This window comes from Salvelinus alpinus, chromosome 9, assembly GCF_045679555.1.
Source record: "Salvelinus alpinus chromosome 9, SLU_Salpinus.1, whole genome shotgun sequence".
Classification (NCBI taxonomy): domain Eukaryota; kingdom Metazoa; phylum Chordata; class Actinopteri; order Salmoniformes; family Salmonidae; genus Salvelinus; species Salvelinus alpinus.
The window spans coordinates 54,006,367-54,024,009 of NC_092094.1; the positions used below are offsets into that span (position 1 = coordinate 54,006,367).

The window sequence follows — 17,643 nt, forward strand, 5'->3', positions numbered from 1 at the left end:
CAAAACATTTGGCCACGACTGTACATTAATTTGGAGCAATTAGTTTATAGTAAAATCTCACCAGGTAATTCATTGCAAAGCCATCAACATATATTACGATGTAATTACGATACAATGACTGGGAAGGAGGCCCATGTGTGACCAGGCAGAGGGATTTACCAGCAGGCCGTAGTGTTCGCTGTGGGCCAGGTGTGCGTGGCTGAGGTGGCGGGCAGCCTGCAGCACCCTCACTATGCCCTCCATGTTACAGGTCAGACTGAAGCAGTCGTGGGCCAGGATCAACAGCTCCACCGCTATACAACAAGAGGGAGAGTTAGATATTATGCATAGTGCTACATGATATTATCCACCAATACACTGCAACGCATTAAACTGCAAATTAATTAGTAACTGGTTGGCATGACTTATTTCCATTGGTAGCTCTTTACATACGTACCCGTATACAGGTTCGAAATAGCAGATTTTGCACACTGATAAGCGCCTAAATTGTAATGCGGTGGCTGTACAGTAACACGCTACACATGACGTCAGAGCTCAAGGTCTCAATGTCTCAATATTGTTTTTTACTGACAGCGATTCTGAACTTGAACACCGCACATGACAAGATGTTGCCCCCATCTCTCCCACTAATTGGGAAACTTTTGCAAATGTTTTGTTGTCTGAGTGTAAATAAAGAGGACTCTATGTATTTTGAAAGATGAGACGTTGAGGATTATAATAAATATCGCCTTTATGTCATACAAGCAAGTCAAACACCCGATAGTCCAAATGTGCACTGAACGTTTCCATATCAAAAAACTTGTCATATACAGTGTCAACGTTTATGATCACTACTGTATGCTTGATGTACAGTTACAAGATGACATGGCGTCATACCCTGGGTTGTTCTGAACAAGCCTATGTTTGTCGTATTGTGAAGAAATTTGGTGGGGAACGCTCACCTGAATGCACTCGTGACTATTATATACGCACCAAAATTATGATCGGCTTCTCCGAATTTCCTTGCGAAAGCCTAACACTGTAAGATCATATTTTGTAACGTAGCTAACCATGCTGGCAATAGAGCACGCTTTCAAATGACGCCTACCTTACCAGATTGCGATTGATAATGGAATGCGGAAATTTTGGAATGTGTAAACAACAGTGATTGTGAGAAGGCGGGGACGCAGGGTTGTGTTCCAAAGAAAACAACTACAAGTGTGCTTGTTCTAGTTCCTCAACGGCACAGCTAGGAGAGCTCAAACCAGTACCTTATAGTTGAAGACTCTTCTTTGAGTCATAAAAGTGCATTGAAATTACAGTTGAAGTTTACATACACTTGGGTTGGAGTCATTAAAACTCGTTTTTCAACCACTCCACACATTTCCTGCGAACAAACTATAGTTTTGGCAAGTCGGTTAGGACATCTACTTTGTGCATGACACAAGTAATTTTCCCAACAATTGTTTACAGACAGATTGTTTCACTAATAATTCACTGTATCACAATTCCAGTGGGTCAGAAGTTTAAATACACTAAATTGACTGTGCCTTTAAACAGCTTGGAAAATTCCAGAAAATGATGTCATGGCTTTAGAAGCTTCTGATAGGCTAATTGACATTATTTGAGTCAATTGGAGGTGTACCTGTGGATGTATTTCAAGGTTTACCTTCAAACCCAGTGCCTCTTTGCTTGACATCATGAGAAAATCTTTAAAAATCAGCCAAGACCCCAGATTTTTTTTTTGTAGACCTCCATAAGTCTGGTTCATCCTTGGGAGCAATTTCCAAACGCCTGAATGTACCACGTTCATCTGTACAAACAATAGTACGCAAGTATAAACACCATGGGACCACGCAGCCGTCATACCGCTCAGGAAGGAGACACATTCTGTTTCCTAGAGATGAATGTACTTTGGTGTGAAAAGTGGAAATCAATCCCAGAACAGCAGCAAAGAAGATGCTGGAGGAAACAGGTACTAAAGTATCCACAGTGGGGCTTATTTGCACCTTGATGAAAATTACAGGCCTCTCTCATCTTTTTAAGTGGGAGAACTTGCACAATTGGTGGCTGACTAAATACTTTTTTGCCCCACTGTATATCCACAGTAAAACGAGTCCTATATCGACATAACCTGAAAGGCTGCTCAGCAAGGAAGAAGCCACTGCTCCAAAACCGCCATAAAAAAGCCAGACTACAGTTTGCAACTGCACATGGGGACAAAGATCGTACTTTTTGGAGAAATGTCCTCTGGTCTGATGAAACAAAAATAGAACTGTTTGGCCATAATGACCATCGTTATGTTTGAAGGAAAAAGGGGGAGGCTTGCAAGCCGAAGATCACCATCCCAACCGTGAAGCACGGGGGTGGCAGCATCATGTTGTGGGGGTGCTTTGCTGCAGGAGGGACTGGTACACTTCCCAAAAAAGACGGCATCACGAGGCAGGAAAATTATGTGGATATATTGATCTCAAGACATCAGTCAGGAAGTTAAAGCTTGGTCGCAAATGGGTCTTCCAAATGGACAATGACCCCAAGCATACTTCCAAAGTTGTGGCAAAATGGCTTAACAAAGTCAAAATATTGGAGTAGCCATCACAAAGCCCTGACCTTAATCCCATAGAAAATTTGTGGGCAGAACTGAAAAAGCGTGTGCGAGCAAGGAGGCCCACAAACCTGACTCAGTTACACCAGCTCTGTCAGGAGGAATGGGCCAAAATTCACCCAACTTATTGTGGGAAGCTTGTGGAAGGCGACCCGAAATGTTTGACCCAAGTTAAATAATTTAAAGGCAATGCTACCAAATACTAATTGAGTGTATGTAAACTTCTGACCCACTGGGAATGTGATGAAAGAAATAAAAGCTGAAATAAATAATTCTCTCTACTATTTTTCTGACATTTCACATTCTTAAAATAAAGTGGTGATCCTAACTGAACTAAAACAGGGATTGTTTACTAGGATTAAATGTCAGGAATTGTGAAAAACTGAGTTGAAATGTATTTGGCTAAGGTGTATGTAAACTTCCGACTTCAACTGTACGTAGGAACTGTGCACACTTTGGAGAGGTGTGTAGCCATTTGGAGACACCAGTTACCCCGCCCGCTCACTCAAACCGTTTTCGTTTTTTTGTCTTATGTTGCGCTCCTCAGCTGAAAAAAAATTCCCGTGAATATTCTTATCATGTTATTGAATGTATCCAAAGTATTTTCAGATTTTGTTACCAACAAATGCAGTGACAAGTACAGTAAATGTAAAATGCACATAAAATCAACAGTGTTACGTTTGGATTCAGTCAGTGTCAGAATAACTGTTGTGTCCTCACCTTTGGTATAATCATTTCCCCATGATGTCCAAACTGTTCCCTTTCGATTGCTACCATGGTTATGCATATGCATTTCATAATTCTTCTGTAAAAAAACATTTAAATGTAGCCCTATCCATATAGTCCAATTCCCACTAGTACAAGGGGTTTTAAAGAACTATGGCTTGACTAGCTAAATAGAGTGGAATAATTCCATGATAATACTATATTACCATTGTTTACCACTACAGTACTATGACAGAGTGTTTATCTAGTATTTAGTGGCTGAAGTAAGACTCAGCTAATAGACTGGAATAATTTCATTCCCATAAGAGAACAGCCTATGTTATCCAGTGTTTGTCACTACTGCGAGAGTGTTACTGTAGTATTGAGTAGGGCCTGGATGATATCACCATCGCAATGTTGTCATCCAGAGTCACATTTATTTATTTTCCAAGCTCTAGCACACACATTTTACATACAGCAGGTTTTTAAAGGAGAAAAGAGTTTGTTCTGCTTCGTGTTTTTTTTTTTTGCCATGGAAAAAAATATTTGAATACTGGTATCGTCACAGCCCTAGTATTGAGTATATCTTACTGCAGCCGAGCTCTCCCAGTGGCACAGTGGGGATGTGGTCCAGCAGTTTGATGCCCACCAGGTTGGGGTCCCCACACAGCTTGGCCAGCTGCAAGAAGGACTCTCTCCCTTCCTCTGGACTGAACATCTGCTTCTCTGCTGTGAACACACACACAATCACTACAGTCGTTGTGTCTGACTCAGGGTTTAATAAGACAGTAATAAAGTCCAATAGCAAGGATAGCGCAGGAGGTGCATATTAAAGCGTTGTAACCAATCATCTGAGCTCTTAGCTACGATTATACATTTCCTGTAACCGTAGGACTAAAAATGAATCCGTCTGACTAAAATTTGGGTTTTAGTAGGTAAAAGAACCACAACATATTCAATGTATGAATAGGGATTTAAAAGTGTGCAAAAATATTCTAGAGGGACGGTTAGTTGCATTTAAGCAGCCATATCCATCAATCAACCAATCCATCATTCCTCTCACCAGTCTCTCCGTCCTGTGCAGAGGCCAACAGGCCCTGGACCACGGCGGTGGATATAAGCTGGGCCACGGTGTCAGGCTGCAGGCCCTGCACACTGATGAAGGCCTGGGCCTTCTTATAGCGCTCCGGCTGCTGGGACAGTAGCACCTTACACAGCACCGCCTGAGGCTCCTCAGCTGAGATCTCACTGTATGAACACTGCAGCTCCTAGGTAGCGGTATCAAAGGGTCAAAGGTTACCATGATCAAGGTTTTGTTCATTGGGCACCAAATGATTGAAATAGTGAGCATATACCTGCACTTGTACAATAAGAAAAGCACATTTTCATTTTATGTTCCAAACCGTTTTAAAACATCTTCCTTTGTGCGCCCTAATGAACACGACCAAGTTCAACTCATAACGACATGTAGAAATTGAATAGACTAGATAGTGAAATCACTGATCCTGTATATTAAAATCTATTAATACAGTACATTATAAAAAATACTACACAACAACAATGCTCTCATGAACACACAGCAATGTACATAACTTCAATTCACTTCGCAGAAATAGGCTCAGTCTGTTGTTTAGGTCTGAAAAGGCAGCAACTTCGATGTTAAAGTCGGAAAAGACAGGGAAGTACCTTGGAGAGCTCGTAGAGACTCAGGACCTGCTTGCAGTAGCTCTTTCCGTGGCGACATTCGTTCACCAGCATCTGGAGCTGAGTCACCGTTTGGTCCTCTGGGGAGGGCACCATCACAAAGGAGGACAGGCTGCTAAAACTGGTTGCTGGAGTGGGGGCATTCACAGAGAAACAGATGGACAGCGTTCAAAGAGGGGATATGTCAATAATGCAAAAGGTGAGACAGAGTGAGGACCAAAAGTGTTTTGACGGTTACACATTTGTTGTCGTTTTGGCTCTGTACTCCAGCACTTTGGATTTGAAATAATACAATGACTATGAGGTTAAAGTCCTGACTGTCAGCGTTAATTTCAGGGTATGTAAAAAAATGTTTTACCCCTTTGTCTCCCCAAGTTCGTGATTACGTTCTTGTCTAGTCGCTGCAACTCCCCAACGGGCTCGGGAGAGGCGAAGGTCGAGTCACGCGTCCTCTGAAACATGACCCACCAAACCATGCTTCTTAACACCCGCTCGCTTAACCCGGAAGCCAGCCGCACCAATGTGTCGGAGGAAACACCGTTCAACTGACGACTGAAGTCAGCCCGCAGGCACCCGGCCCGCCATAAGGAGTCGCTAGAGCGCAATGAGCCAAGTAAAGCCCCCCTGGCCAAGCCATCCCCAAACCTGGACGATGCTGGGCCAATTGTGCGCCGCCCTATGGGACTCCCGGTCACGGCCGGTTGTGACACAGCCTGGGATCGAACCCGCTGCAACACAGCGATGTAGACCGCTGCGCCACTCGGGAGGCCAATTTGAGGGTATTTTAATCCATATCGGTTGAACAGTTTAGAAATTACAGATGCATTTGCAGTTTGTTTTGATGTAGTCATTGCATGCTAGGAATATCGTACCAAATGCTAAACTTTTGACTACTTTAATAGACATAAGTGAATTGTTCTCTAAAATGGTGGGACTATGTACAAAAAGTGATGTAATTTCTTAACGGTTCACCCGAGCTATCAGTCTGCACTCTAACCTCACTGTCATTGTATCAATGTGCTGGAGTATAGAGCCAAAATAACCAACAAACTGTGATTGTCCAAATACTTTTGTACCTCACTATAAACTATGTAGGTGTTGTGACTGTTACTGACAATCTTTGAATTGTTTGGGTGTATGTGAGTGTCTTTTTGATTCTTCAGAGGGTTGTTGACATTTTTGGCACTGGCGTTTGGATGTGTGTGAGTGTTTTTTAACTTGTGACCTCTGCACATGAAGACTGGGATATGTTCCTGGTAGCCTCAGAGTAACATCGACGAATACATGGATACGGTGACTGAGTTCATCAGGAAGTGTATAGGAGATTAAACCTGTTTAAAAACTACCGAAACCAGAAACCGTGGATAGATGGCAGCATTCGCGCAAAACTGAAAGCGCGAATCACCACATTTAACCATGGAAAAGTGACTGGGAATATGGCCGAATACAAACAGTGTCGCTATTCCCTCCGTAAGGCAATCACAGGCAAAACATCAGTACAGAGCCAAAGTGGAGTCGCAATTGAACGGCTCCGACACGAGACGTATGTGGCAGGGTCTACAGACAATCACGGACTACAAAGGGAAAACCAGCCACGTCGCAGACACCTACGTCTTGCTTCCGGACAAGCAAAACACCTTCTTCACCCGCTTTGAGAATAACACACTGCCACTGACGCGGCCCGCTACCAAGGACTGTGGGCTCTCCTTCTCTGTGGCCGAAGTGAGTAAGACATTTAAGCGTGTTAACCCTCGCAAGGCTGCCGGCCCAGACAGCATCCCTAGCCGCATCCTCAGAGCATGCGCAAACCAGCTGGCTGGAGTGTTAACGGATTTATTCAATCTCTCCCTATCCCAGTCTGCTGTCCCCACTTACTTCAAGATGTCCACCATTGTTCCTGTACCCAAGAAAGCAAAGGTAACAGAACTAAATGACTATCGTTCCATAGCACTCACTACTGTCATCATGAAGTGCTTTGAGAGGCTAGTTAAGGATCATATCACCTCTACCTCCCCTGACACCCTAGACCCAATTCAATTTGCTTACCGCCCCAATAGATCCACAGACGATGCAATCGCCATCGCACTGTACACTGCCCTATCCCATCTGGACAAGAGGAATACCTATGTAAGAATGCTGTTCATTGACTATAGCTCAGCGTTCAACACCATAGTACCCTCCAAGTTCATCATTAAGCTTGGGCCCTAGGTCTGAACCCCGCTCTGTGGAACTGAGTCCTGGACTTCCTGACGGGCCCCCCCTGGGTGGTGAAGGTGGGGCCGAGAGACTGAAAAACAGCTTCTATCTCAAGGCCATCAGACTGTTAAATAGCCATCACTTGCCAGCTTCCACCCGGTTTAGCAACCCTGCACCTTAGAGGCTGCTGCCCTATATACATAGACATGGAATCACTGGCCACTTTAATAATGGAACACTAGTCACTTCAATAATGTTTAAATAATGTGTACATACTGCTTTACTCATCTCATATGCATATACTGTATTCTATTCTACTGTATTTTAGTCTATGCCACTCCGACATTGCTCAATCTAATATTTATATATTTCTTAATTCCATTATTTTACTTTTAGATTGGTGTGCATTGTTGTGAATTGTTAGATACTACTGCACTGATGGAGATAGGAACACAAGAATTAAGCTACACCCACAATAACATCTGCTAAATATGTGTATGTGACCAATACAATTTGATTTGATTTGGAACAATTCTGACATGCATCAAACAGTACTTTGTTGTTTGGGTGTATCTAGTAGGTTAACTGAGGGTCGTGTGGAGCTTACAGCTGGGAATGCTCTTCTTGGGCAGGCCCTGAAAGGTGAGCATGTCCTGCAGGCCAGCCTGGAGCTCGCCTGAGGCCAGGCCTCGGCAGTGCAGCATTACCCACATGTCCCGGGAGCAGAAGGAGAAGTAGCGGCACACACGGCTCGCTTCGTGGATACACCCTTCGTCCAACAGCTGCCCCACCAGGATAGCCAGAGCACCCTGCTCCTCCGACCCAGTCTCCTCCCCACCCTCTTCCTCAGGGGAGAAGCTGGGCAGGCCGTCTAAGCTCAGGTACCTGGGCTCGTTGAGCACTGCCATCTTGGAGAAGGAGAACTCCCTGATCAGGGCCTCGTAGGAGTTTTCCTCGGGGGCTATGGTGGGCGCCGGGAGGGCGAACATGCTCTCCTTCTCCATGGCGGTGAGCAGGACTTGCTGGCGCACTCGGCTTGTCCACAGCTGCTTCTCCAGGTCCTCGAGACGTGCCAGGGGAGCTTGGGTGAGCAAGGACAGCCAGTGGCCGGCCAGGCTGAGGAGAAGGCACCTCTCCTGGACACACAGCAGCTCTGTCTCGGCCACGGAGCCCCGGTGAGGCTCAGAGGCACCTGCCTGGGCCAGGAAGAACTCTGAGGCGGCCCCAGGATCAGTGCTGTTAGTCCTGAACTGCTCGTGACATTTTCTCCAGAAGGATACCCGGGTCTCCCTCCTCTCCCAGTGCCGCTTGGCCTTCAGGGCACTGAGGTCTTGGAGTAACTTTACCAGAAGAGGGATATCAGAAGGAGCGTCAAGCCACAATGGTCCCCGTCTCAAAACATTAATCATGTACTGTGCCTTCAGAAAGTATTCATACCCCTTGACTTATTCTACATTTTGATGTGTAACAGCCTGAATTTAAAAATATTTAAATCATTTTTTCTCACCCATTTACACACAATACCCACATTGATAGTGTTTTTAGAAACAACAAATTTATAGATAATGAAATACAGAAATATCTCATATACAGTGCCTTCGGAAAGTATTCAGACCCCTTGACTTTTTCCACATTTTATTACGTTACATTCTTATTCTACAATGGATTAAAATAATTTGTTTCCTCATCAAATCTACACACAATACCCTATCATGACATAGCGAAAACAGGTTTTTCAAAATGTTGGCAAATATATTAATTATAAAAAACTGAAATACCTTATTTACATAATTATTCAGACACTTTGCTATGAGACTCGATATTGAGATCAGGTGCATCCTGTTTCCATTGATCATCCTTGTGATGTTTCTACAACTTGATTGAAGTCCACCTGTGGTAAATTCAATTGATTGGAAATGATTGGGAAAAGCACTCACTTGTCTATATAAGATCCCACAGTTGACAGTGCATGTCAGAGCAAAAACCAAGCCATGAGGTCGAAGGAATTGTCTGTAGAGATCCGACACAGGATTGTGTCGATGCACAGATCTGGGTAAGGGTACTAACAAATTTCTGCAGCATTGAAGGTCGCCAAGAACACAGTGGCCTCCATCATTCTTAAATGGAAAAAGTTTGGAACAAACAAAGATTCTTCCTAGAGCTAGCCTCCCGGCTAAACTGAGCAATTCGGGGAGAAGGGCCTTGGTCAGGGAGGTGACCAAGTACCTGATGGTCACTCTGATAGAGCTTCAGAGTTCCTCTGTGGAGATGGGAGACCCTTCCAGAAGGACAACCATCTCTGCAGCATTCCACCAATCAGGCCTTTATGGTAGAGTGGCCAGACGGAAGCTACTCCTCAGTAAAAGACACATGACAGCCCGCTGGGAGTTTGCCAAAAGGCACCTAAAGACAGTCAGACCATGAGAAACAGGATTCGCTGTTCTTATGAAACCAAGATTGAACTCTTTGGCCTGAATGCCACCATCCCTACTGTGAAGAATGGTGATGGCAGCATCATGCTGTGGGGTTGTTTTTCAGTGGCAGGGCCTGGGAGACTAGTCAGGATCGAGGGAAAGATGAACGGAGCAAAGTACAGAGAGATCCTTGATGAAAACCTGTTCCAGAGCACTCAGGACCTCAGACTGGGGCGAAGGTTCACCTTCCAACCAGACAATGACCCTAAGCATACAGCCAAGACAAGGCAGGAGTGGCTTCGGAACAAGTCTCTGAATGTCCTTCAGTGGCCCAGCCAAAGCCCGGACTTGAACTGGATTGAGCATCTCTGGAGAGACCTGAATATAACTGTGCAGGGACACTCCCTATCCAATCTGACAGAGCTTGAGAGGATCTGCAGAGAAGAATGGGAGAAACTCCACAAATACAGTTGTTCCAAGCTTGTAGCGTCATACCCAAAAAGACTCGAGGTTGTAATCGCTGCCAAAGGTGCTTCAACAAAGTACTGAGTAAAGGGCCTGGATACTTATGCAAATGTGATATTTCTGTTTTTTATTTTTAATACATTTGCAAAAAAATTTAAACTTTTCTTGTGTGTAGATTGATGATGGAAAAAACGATTTAATCAATTTTAGGAAAAGGCTTTAACATAACAAAATGTTGAAAAAGTCAAGCGGTCTGAATACTTTCTGAATGCACCGTACATAAGTATTCACACCCCTGAGTCAACACTTTGCAGAAGCACCTATAGCAGCGATTACAGCTGTGAGTCTTTCTGGGTGAGTCTAAGAGATTTCCACACCTGGATTATGCAACATTGCCAACTATTATTTTCAAAATTCTTCAAGCTCCGTCAAATTGGCCACTCAGGAACATTCACTGTCTTCTTGGTAAGCAACTCTAGTGTAGATTTGGCCTTGTGTTTTAGGTTATTGTCCTGCTGAAAAGTCAATTAACCTGTTTGGGGTGCAGCCCGACACCGGTACACTTATGACAACATCCAGCTCAAGTGCAGGGCGTGCAATTCAAAAGCTATTTTTTTTAAATATTTAACTTTCACACATTAACAAGTCCAAGACACCAGATGAAAGATAAACTTCTTGTGAATCAAACCAACATGTCCGATTTTTAAAATGTTTTACAGGGAAGACAAAATATGTAAATCTATTAGCTAACCACGTTAGCAAATGCCACCACTTTTCAGGTATAAATCATATTTTACATTTCAGCTACACTCAGAAAGTGCACCGAAAGCAGCCATAATATTTACAGACACCAACGCCAATTAGCTAATTACTCATCATAAAACATTTCCGAAAAATATATAGTTTGCAGCAATTGAAAGATAGGCAACTTGTGATTCCAAACAATATTTCCGATTTATAAAATGTTTTACAGCGAAAACAAAATGTATCGCTATATTAGCGCGTAGCCACAATAGAGAGACACATTGGGCGCCCACGACCCGTTCACATGCACGACAGATATATGAAATAACATCATAAAATGAGTCTTACTTTGGCTGATCTTTCATCAGAAGGTTGAAGAAGGTGTCCTCTGTCCAGATGAGTCGTTGTTTCGATTTAGAATGGCACATTTCCCTCTTCAATTAGCATTGGCACGAGCCGAGTGGCATAAATTTCTCCAACGTAAACACAGTCAGAGGACGGAACACGGCAAAACTCCCGAATAAAGTTTCAATAATCTGATTAAACTATATTGAAAAAACATACATTACGATGATATGGTCACATGTATCAAAAAAAATTCGAGCCGGAGATGTTAGCCGTTCATTACGAAGGCAAAACAGAAGTCAATCCCACTTCCTTCAGAGTACCGGAAGTGGACGCTCACGTCAAAGAAATAGGTTTTTTTCCACCACAGGACAAGATGAGCACAAAAAATTCTTCTCTGACATCCTCTTTACACCAATAGGAAGGCGTATAGAGTGTCAGCAGACTCCTAAGTGTCAAGACCATGTATAGGCATCATGTTGAAAAGAGCATCGATTTCTGACATTTCACTTCCTGGTCAGGAAAAGTGCTGCAGAAGGACTTCTGTTTCACTCAGAGAAATAATTCCAACTCTTTTAGAAACTAGAAAGTGTTTTCTATCCAAAAAGAATAATAATATTCATATTGTACGAGCAAGATTTGAGTAGGAGGCCGTTTGAAATGGGCACGATTTCACTGGCTACTCAACACTTTGCCTTGCAGCCCTAACAGAATCTCCCAGTTTCTGGTGGAAAGCAGACTGAACCAGGTTTTCCTCTAGGATTTTGCCTGTGCTTAGCTCCATTCCACTTCTTTGTTATCCTGAAAAACTCCCCAGTCCTTAATGATTACAAGCATACCCATACCATGATGCAGCCACCATATTTTTTTTTTTTATATGGAGAGTGGTACTCAGTAATGTGTTGTATTTGCCTCAAACATAACACTTTGTATTCAGGAAAAAAAAGTTAATTTATTTGCCACATTTTTTGCAGTATTACTTTAGTGCCTTGTTGCAAACATGATGCATGTTTTGGAATATTTTTATTCTGTACTGGCTTTCTGCTTTTCACTCTGTCAATTAGGTTAGTACTGTGGAGTAACTATAATGTTGTTGACCCATCCTCAGTTTTCTCCTATCACAGCCATTAAACTCTGTAACTGTTTAAAGTCACCATTGGCCTCATGGTAAAATCCCTGAGTGATTTCCTTCCTCTCCGGCAACTGAGTAAGGAAGGACGCCTGTATCTTTGTAGTAACTGGGTGTATTGATACACCATCCAAAGTGTAATTAATAACTTCACCATGCTCAAAGGGATATTCACTTTTTTTTTTACCCATCTACCAATAAGTGCCCTTCATTGCGAGGCATTGAAAACCTCCCTGGTCTTTGTGGTTGAATCTGAATGAGTCATTAAAAAATACATGTTAAACACTTATTTCAAACAACTTATTATGTGACTTCTTAAGTCAATTTTTACTCTTGAACTTAGTAAGACTTGCCATAACAAACGGTTTGAATACTTATTGACTCAAGACATTTCAGCTTTTCATTTTTAATGAACTTTAAACACAATTCCACTTAGACATTATGGGGTATTGTGTGTAGGTCAGTGACAAAAACATCTAAATGTAATCCATTTTAAATTCAGGCTGTACCATTTACCATTTTACCAAATGTGGAACAAGTCAAGGGATGTGAATACTTTCTGAAGGCACTGTAGAGTCTAAACCAAATCAACTTACATTAAATACACCAAAGGTATAGGGCAGTGAGAGTTGAGTTTACACTGAACAGGCTGCACATGATCTAGTTGATGAGCACTGAGGACCCACGAGCTCACCTCGTTGATGACCAGGCTGTCAATGGGCAGCCCTGCCAGCTCGGCCACCTGGCGGGCCTTGTGGAACAGGCCGCTGTCTTGCAGCTTCTCCAACATGCTCTGGCACTCTCCCTGCAGGATGTCAGGGGAATAGCTCTCAAGCAGCCTGGGAGAGAGAGACACCGAGGTGTCCTGGAGAACCTGGCTGAGGAGGCTGAGCTTCTTGAAGTCCGGGCCTGCTCACAGAGAAAGAGACCGATGCATACATAGCAGCAAAGACTGGTCAAGTCCATGAGTCAACCAGAAAATCCTGTTTACAGTATTGTATTCTCAATACCTCACGCAAGCAGAAGACGGTGATTAACACAGATTAGATACAGATTAGAGGTCAACCGATTAATCGGAATGGCCGATTAATTAGGGACGATTTCAAGTTTTCATAACAATCGGTAATCGGTATTTTTGGACACCAATTGGCGTATTTTTTATTTTTATTTTTTTACACCTTTATTTAACTAGGCAAGTCAGTTAAAGAACTCATTCTTATTTTCAATGACTGCCTAGGAACAGTGGGTTAACTGCCTTGTTCAGGGGCAGAACGACAGATTTTTACCTTGTCAGCTCGGGGATTCGTTTTTGCAACCTTCCGGTACGCTAACCACCTGCCTTACATTGCACTCCACGAGGAGCATGCGTGGCAGACTGACTACCTGTTACGCAAGGGCAGCAAGAAGCCAAGGTAAGTTGCTAGCTAGCATTAAACGTATCTTATAAAAAACAATCAATCTTAACATAATCACTAGTTAACTACACATGGTTGATGATATTACTAGTTTATCATTCGTGCGTTTGCCAGCAGCTCTTCGCAATGCTTCAAGCATTGCACTGTTTATGACTTCAAGCCTATCAACTCCCGAGTTTAGGCTTGTGTAACCGATGTGAAATGGCTAGCTAGTTAGCGGGGTGCGCGCTAATAGTGTTTCAAACGTCACTCGCTCTGAGACTTGGAGTGTTTGTTCCCCTTGCACTGCAAGGGTCGCGGCTTTTGTGGAGCGATGGGTAACGATGCATCGAGGTTGGCTGTTGTCGATGTGTTCCTGGTTTGAGCCAGGTAGGGGCGAAAGCTATACTGTTACACTGGCAATACTAAAGTGCCTATAAGAACATCCAATAGTCAAAGGTATATGAAAAACAAATGGTATAGAGAGAAATAGTCCTATAATTCCTTTAATAACTACAACCTAAAACTTCTTACCTGGGAATATTGAAGACTGAAGATGTTAAAAGGAACCACCAGCTTTCATATGTTCTCATGTTCTGAGCAAGGAACTTAAACGTTAGCTTTCTTACATGGCACATATTGCACTTTTACTTCTTTCTTCTCCAACACTTTGTTTTTGCATTATTTAAACCAAATTGAACATGTTTCATTATTTATTTGAGGCTAAATTGATGTTATTGATGTATTATATTAAGTTAAAATAAGTGTTCATTCAGTATTGTTGTAATTGTCATTATTACAAATAAATTAATAAAAATCATCCGATTAATCGGTATCGGCCTTTTTTGGTCCTCCAATAATCGGTATCGGCGTTGAAAAATCATAATCGGTCGACCTCTAATACAGATACAGACTCAAACATGAAGTGTCTGAGTCAGACAATAAGCTACAAAAAAATAATACAGTATTCTCAACACCTCACACAAGTGGAAGACAGTGATTTAAATCCATGATGAAAAGGCGTTCTGCCTGCTCACGTCAACCATACCTGGAGGGTTCAGTGGTAATCATACGGTAAAAATATCTGTCTTCATAGTTTTAGTCAATGTTAAGCGACACTTTGTTTGCACAGTGTTATGAGGAGAAGTCAGGCTTACAATAAACACAGAGATCGTTGCTCTGGATACAATGCAACACTATTGACCAAACTCTTATGGACGTCATTTAGGTTAAGTTTCACTTAATTAACAGCTAATTAGCTAAATATGATGATCCAACACAACAGCTGAAGACTCGGTGTTACTACAGTGTTAATACTGGTGTCTCACCGTTAGACTTGAGCAGGCGCTCCATGTCTGCGAGCAGCTGCAGTAGTCTGCGCAGCTCGTATTGTGTGGAGCACTGTTGCATCATGGTCAACAGGAGGACTGAGGCCTGGCACTCCACCCACTGGAGAGGGATGCCTGCTGGCACATGAGCACCACTGCTCCTCAGCTGTCAGAGAAAAAGAGAGAGGATAAGGGAAAGATGAAAGAATAAAGAGAATTGAGATTGGCCTACATGCAACACACACATACCTCATAGCAACTATGGCTGTATAACCTCTCGTGTACACAGAACACATCAAACATTCATGCTAGAAAGTCTTCCTCTCCTCATTTCTTCCATTAACTACAATAGAGGATAATGAAAAGTAACAGACATGAGGGCATGCACCTTTCATAAGGACAGGAGATCACAGTGAATACAGGAATTAAATCAATAAAGAACATCAAAGTTAACTATGGTCATCGAGAGGGAAGACTTGGTGAGACTACGGCCGCAAAAGATTGTGTGCAACAATGTGAATTGGGCTGGTGACTATCTCGAAACACGCAGCAAAAGACGGCAAGAGGCCAGGCCCTGAACACAAGATTACAGCCAACGTCACCGCTTTGAGGTATGAGAGCTGTTGTGCTTGACACACTCGATAAATTGGCCCTGGCCTTGTGGCTTCGCTGGCATGTGTGGCACCAAATTCATCCCTCTAATGACATCTCCAAACAGGACGGGCAAGGTCAGACACACGCACCCCTTTAATTCCCCCCTGTCCTGACAATGGAGGGCATAAATTTCCCCCATAACCAACCTGTCAGACTTAAAGGGACATGACACGGACACGCTCTACTTTTCGGAACGGAACGTCATCCGCACGGACATAGATTTTAAAAAATCCTCCCGGCACGACGCGTTACAGTACATGCACACAGTCCATTTCGTTTCCATTAAAAAAACTGAATTGGTTTGCAGTCAAATACACTACCATTCAAAAGTTTGGGGTCACTTATAAATGTCCTTGTTTTTGAAAGAAAAGCTAATTAGGCTATATAATTTTGGCAATTTAATTAAATTTACTTTAGGGAAAGCTTCCCCTAACCTTATGGACCTGCCGCCTATGCCTTTTAATGTGGCATAAACACAACCAGTCATCTAGGTAGAGTTCCTCTGTCCAGTGTCTGTGTTCTTTCACCTATCTTAATCTTTTATTTTTATTGGCCAGTTTGACATATGGCTTTTTCTTTGCAACTCTGCCTAGAAGGCCAGCATCCCGGAGTCGCCTTTACTTTAAGACAATGTTAAATTCATTAAACCGTTCTTGTTTATTAGTGTGCTTGTTGTGCTTCAGCACAAACACTTATGCATTCTTATTCACCGTCATAGATAGACAAATCTTTAAGTTGTACCAAGATAAACTGAACAAGTGTTTTGTATTTACTTTCGTATTTATAGAGGATATCGTTGTTGTTGGTGGTTATCATGTAAACCACAAATAAAATGTTCTTAAATAATGTTAATGTTCATATTTATTTGAGTTTTTCATTCCACCCTTAAAAAAAACATATATCGGCATATTTTGCCTCCCTAAAATCGTTATCGGACCTAAAAATCCCATATCGGTGGGGCTCTACTTCAGAGTCAGTTGGTGTCCTTTTCGGGAGAGTTGGACAGTGAGTGTGGGAAATGGGAGTGGAAAGAAGAGGCAGAGGGGTGAAGGAGCTTACCGTGATCAGGCATTTCTGGAACTCAAAGAGTTTCTTCTTGGCTTCAGGGTAGTTTTTGTAGTCGTAGCACAGCTCGTACATGAGCAGCACATGGATCAGGGGAGAGTCCTGTCACACACACACACACAGAGAGAGAGAAATGTGATAAAAGACCACCCAAACTCATGCAGAGCCAGACATGACAGCCATAATACATGAGGCAGACCTCCCATGATGTCTGCCGGGTTAATGAGACGAGCTGGTCTAAGCCTTGAAGCTGTTTGAAGATTATGCATACAGCGCAAAATTGCCGACGAGGACATATCATTCGGGTCACTTCTGAGGAGGGAAGCTGCCATGCAGGTAGATTAGTATTCTAATAGACTAAGCCTGAAGGAAACCAATAAATGACACGCAAATAATAACGAGGGATTGGATAGGCAAGCAACCATCTACGTGCTTTCAATCGCTTGAATGAAATGAAAGTTTAAAGCCATTTCTATTGGTTTCATCGGTTAGTGATTGACAGGGAATAGTGGAAAGTCCCGCCCATCTTAAGCCTGCTGCAACCTCATTTGCATGTAGTCTATTCAATATACACTAAGAACATACATTAAAGAACACCTGCTCTTTCCATGACATAGTTCTTAATGTTTTGTATACTCAGCGTATAATAGAACCGTTTTTAAAATGTTCACCCGACTGATATTTTTTTCTTCCTTACAGTCAACACATTTGTGATGTCGTGCCTCGTTTCATTCTCTAGTCTCAGATGCACGTCATTCTCAAAATGTGCTTGAAAAATAATAATAATTGTTTTGTGACTACAGCGCCAAGGATAAAACGCAATAATAAAGACGTGTTCTAATTGAGCGGACAGAGTATTCACTGCCCGCCTGCCCTGCTTCGGTTGGGATATTATCATTCAAAACAATGCATTCTA

At 42.7% G+C, this 17,643-nt stretch overlaps 1 protein-coding gene across 7 annotated transcripts in view; it reads right to left on the reverse strand.

Annotated features, from left to right (window-relative positions):
• spg11 (SPG11 vesicle trafficking associated, spatacsin) overlaps positions 1 to 17,643 on the reverse strand; it is a 78,918-nt gene that overhangs the window by 8,444 nt on the left and 52,831 nt on the right. For 5 of the 7 annotated variants that reach the window (XM_071326697.1, XM_071326695.1, XM_071326694.1 and 2 more), the window contains exons 27-34: positions 16,722 to 16,829; positions 15,009 to 15,174; positions 12,981 to 13,195; positions 7,797 to 8,529; positions 4,976 to 5,121; positions 4,353 to 4,557; positions 3,881 to 4,018; positions 160 to 293 (exon numbers count right to left, since the gene is read on the reverse strand). In XM_071326697.1, coding sequence (XP_071182798.1) covers positions 160 to 293; positions 3,881 to 4,018; positions 4,353 to 4,557; positions 4,976 to 5,121; positions 7,797 to 8,529; positions 12,981 to 13,195; positions 15,009 to 15,174; positions 16,722 to 16,829 — 1,845 coding nt within the window. The remainder of the gene's footprint in view (positions 1 to 159; positions 294 to 3,880; positions 4,019 to 4,352; positions 4,558 to 4,975; positions 5,122 to 7,796; positions 8,530 to 12,980; positions 13,196 to 15,008; positions 15,175 to 16,721; positions 16,830 to 17,643) is intronic. The other 2 variants (XM_071326696.1, XM_071326692.1) reach the window with 1 other exon arrangement.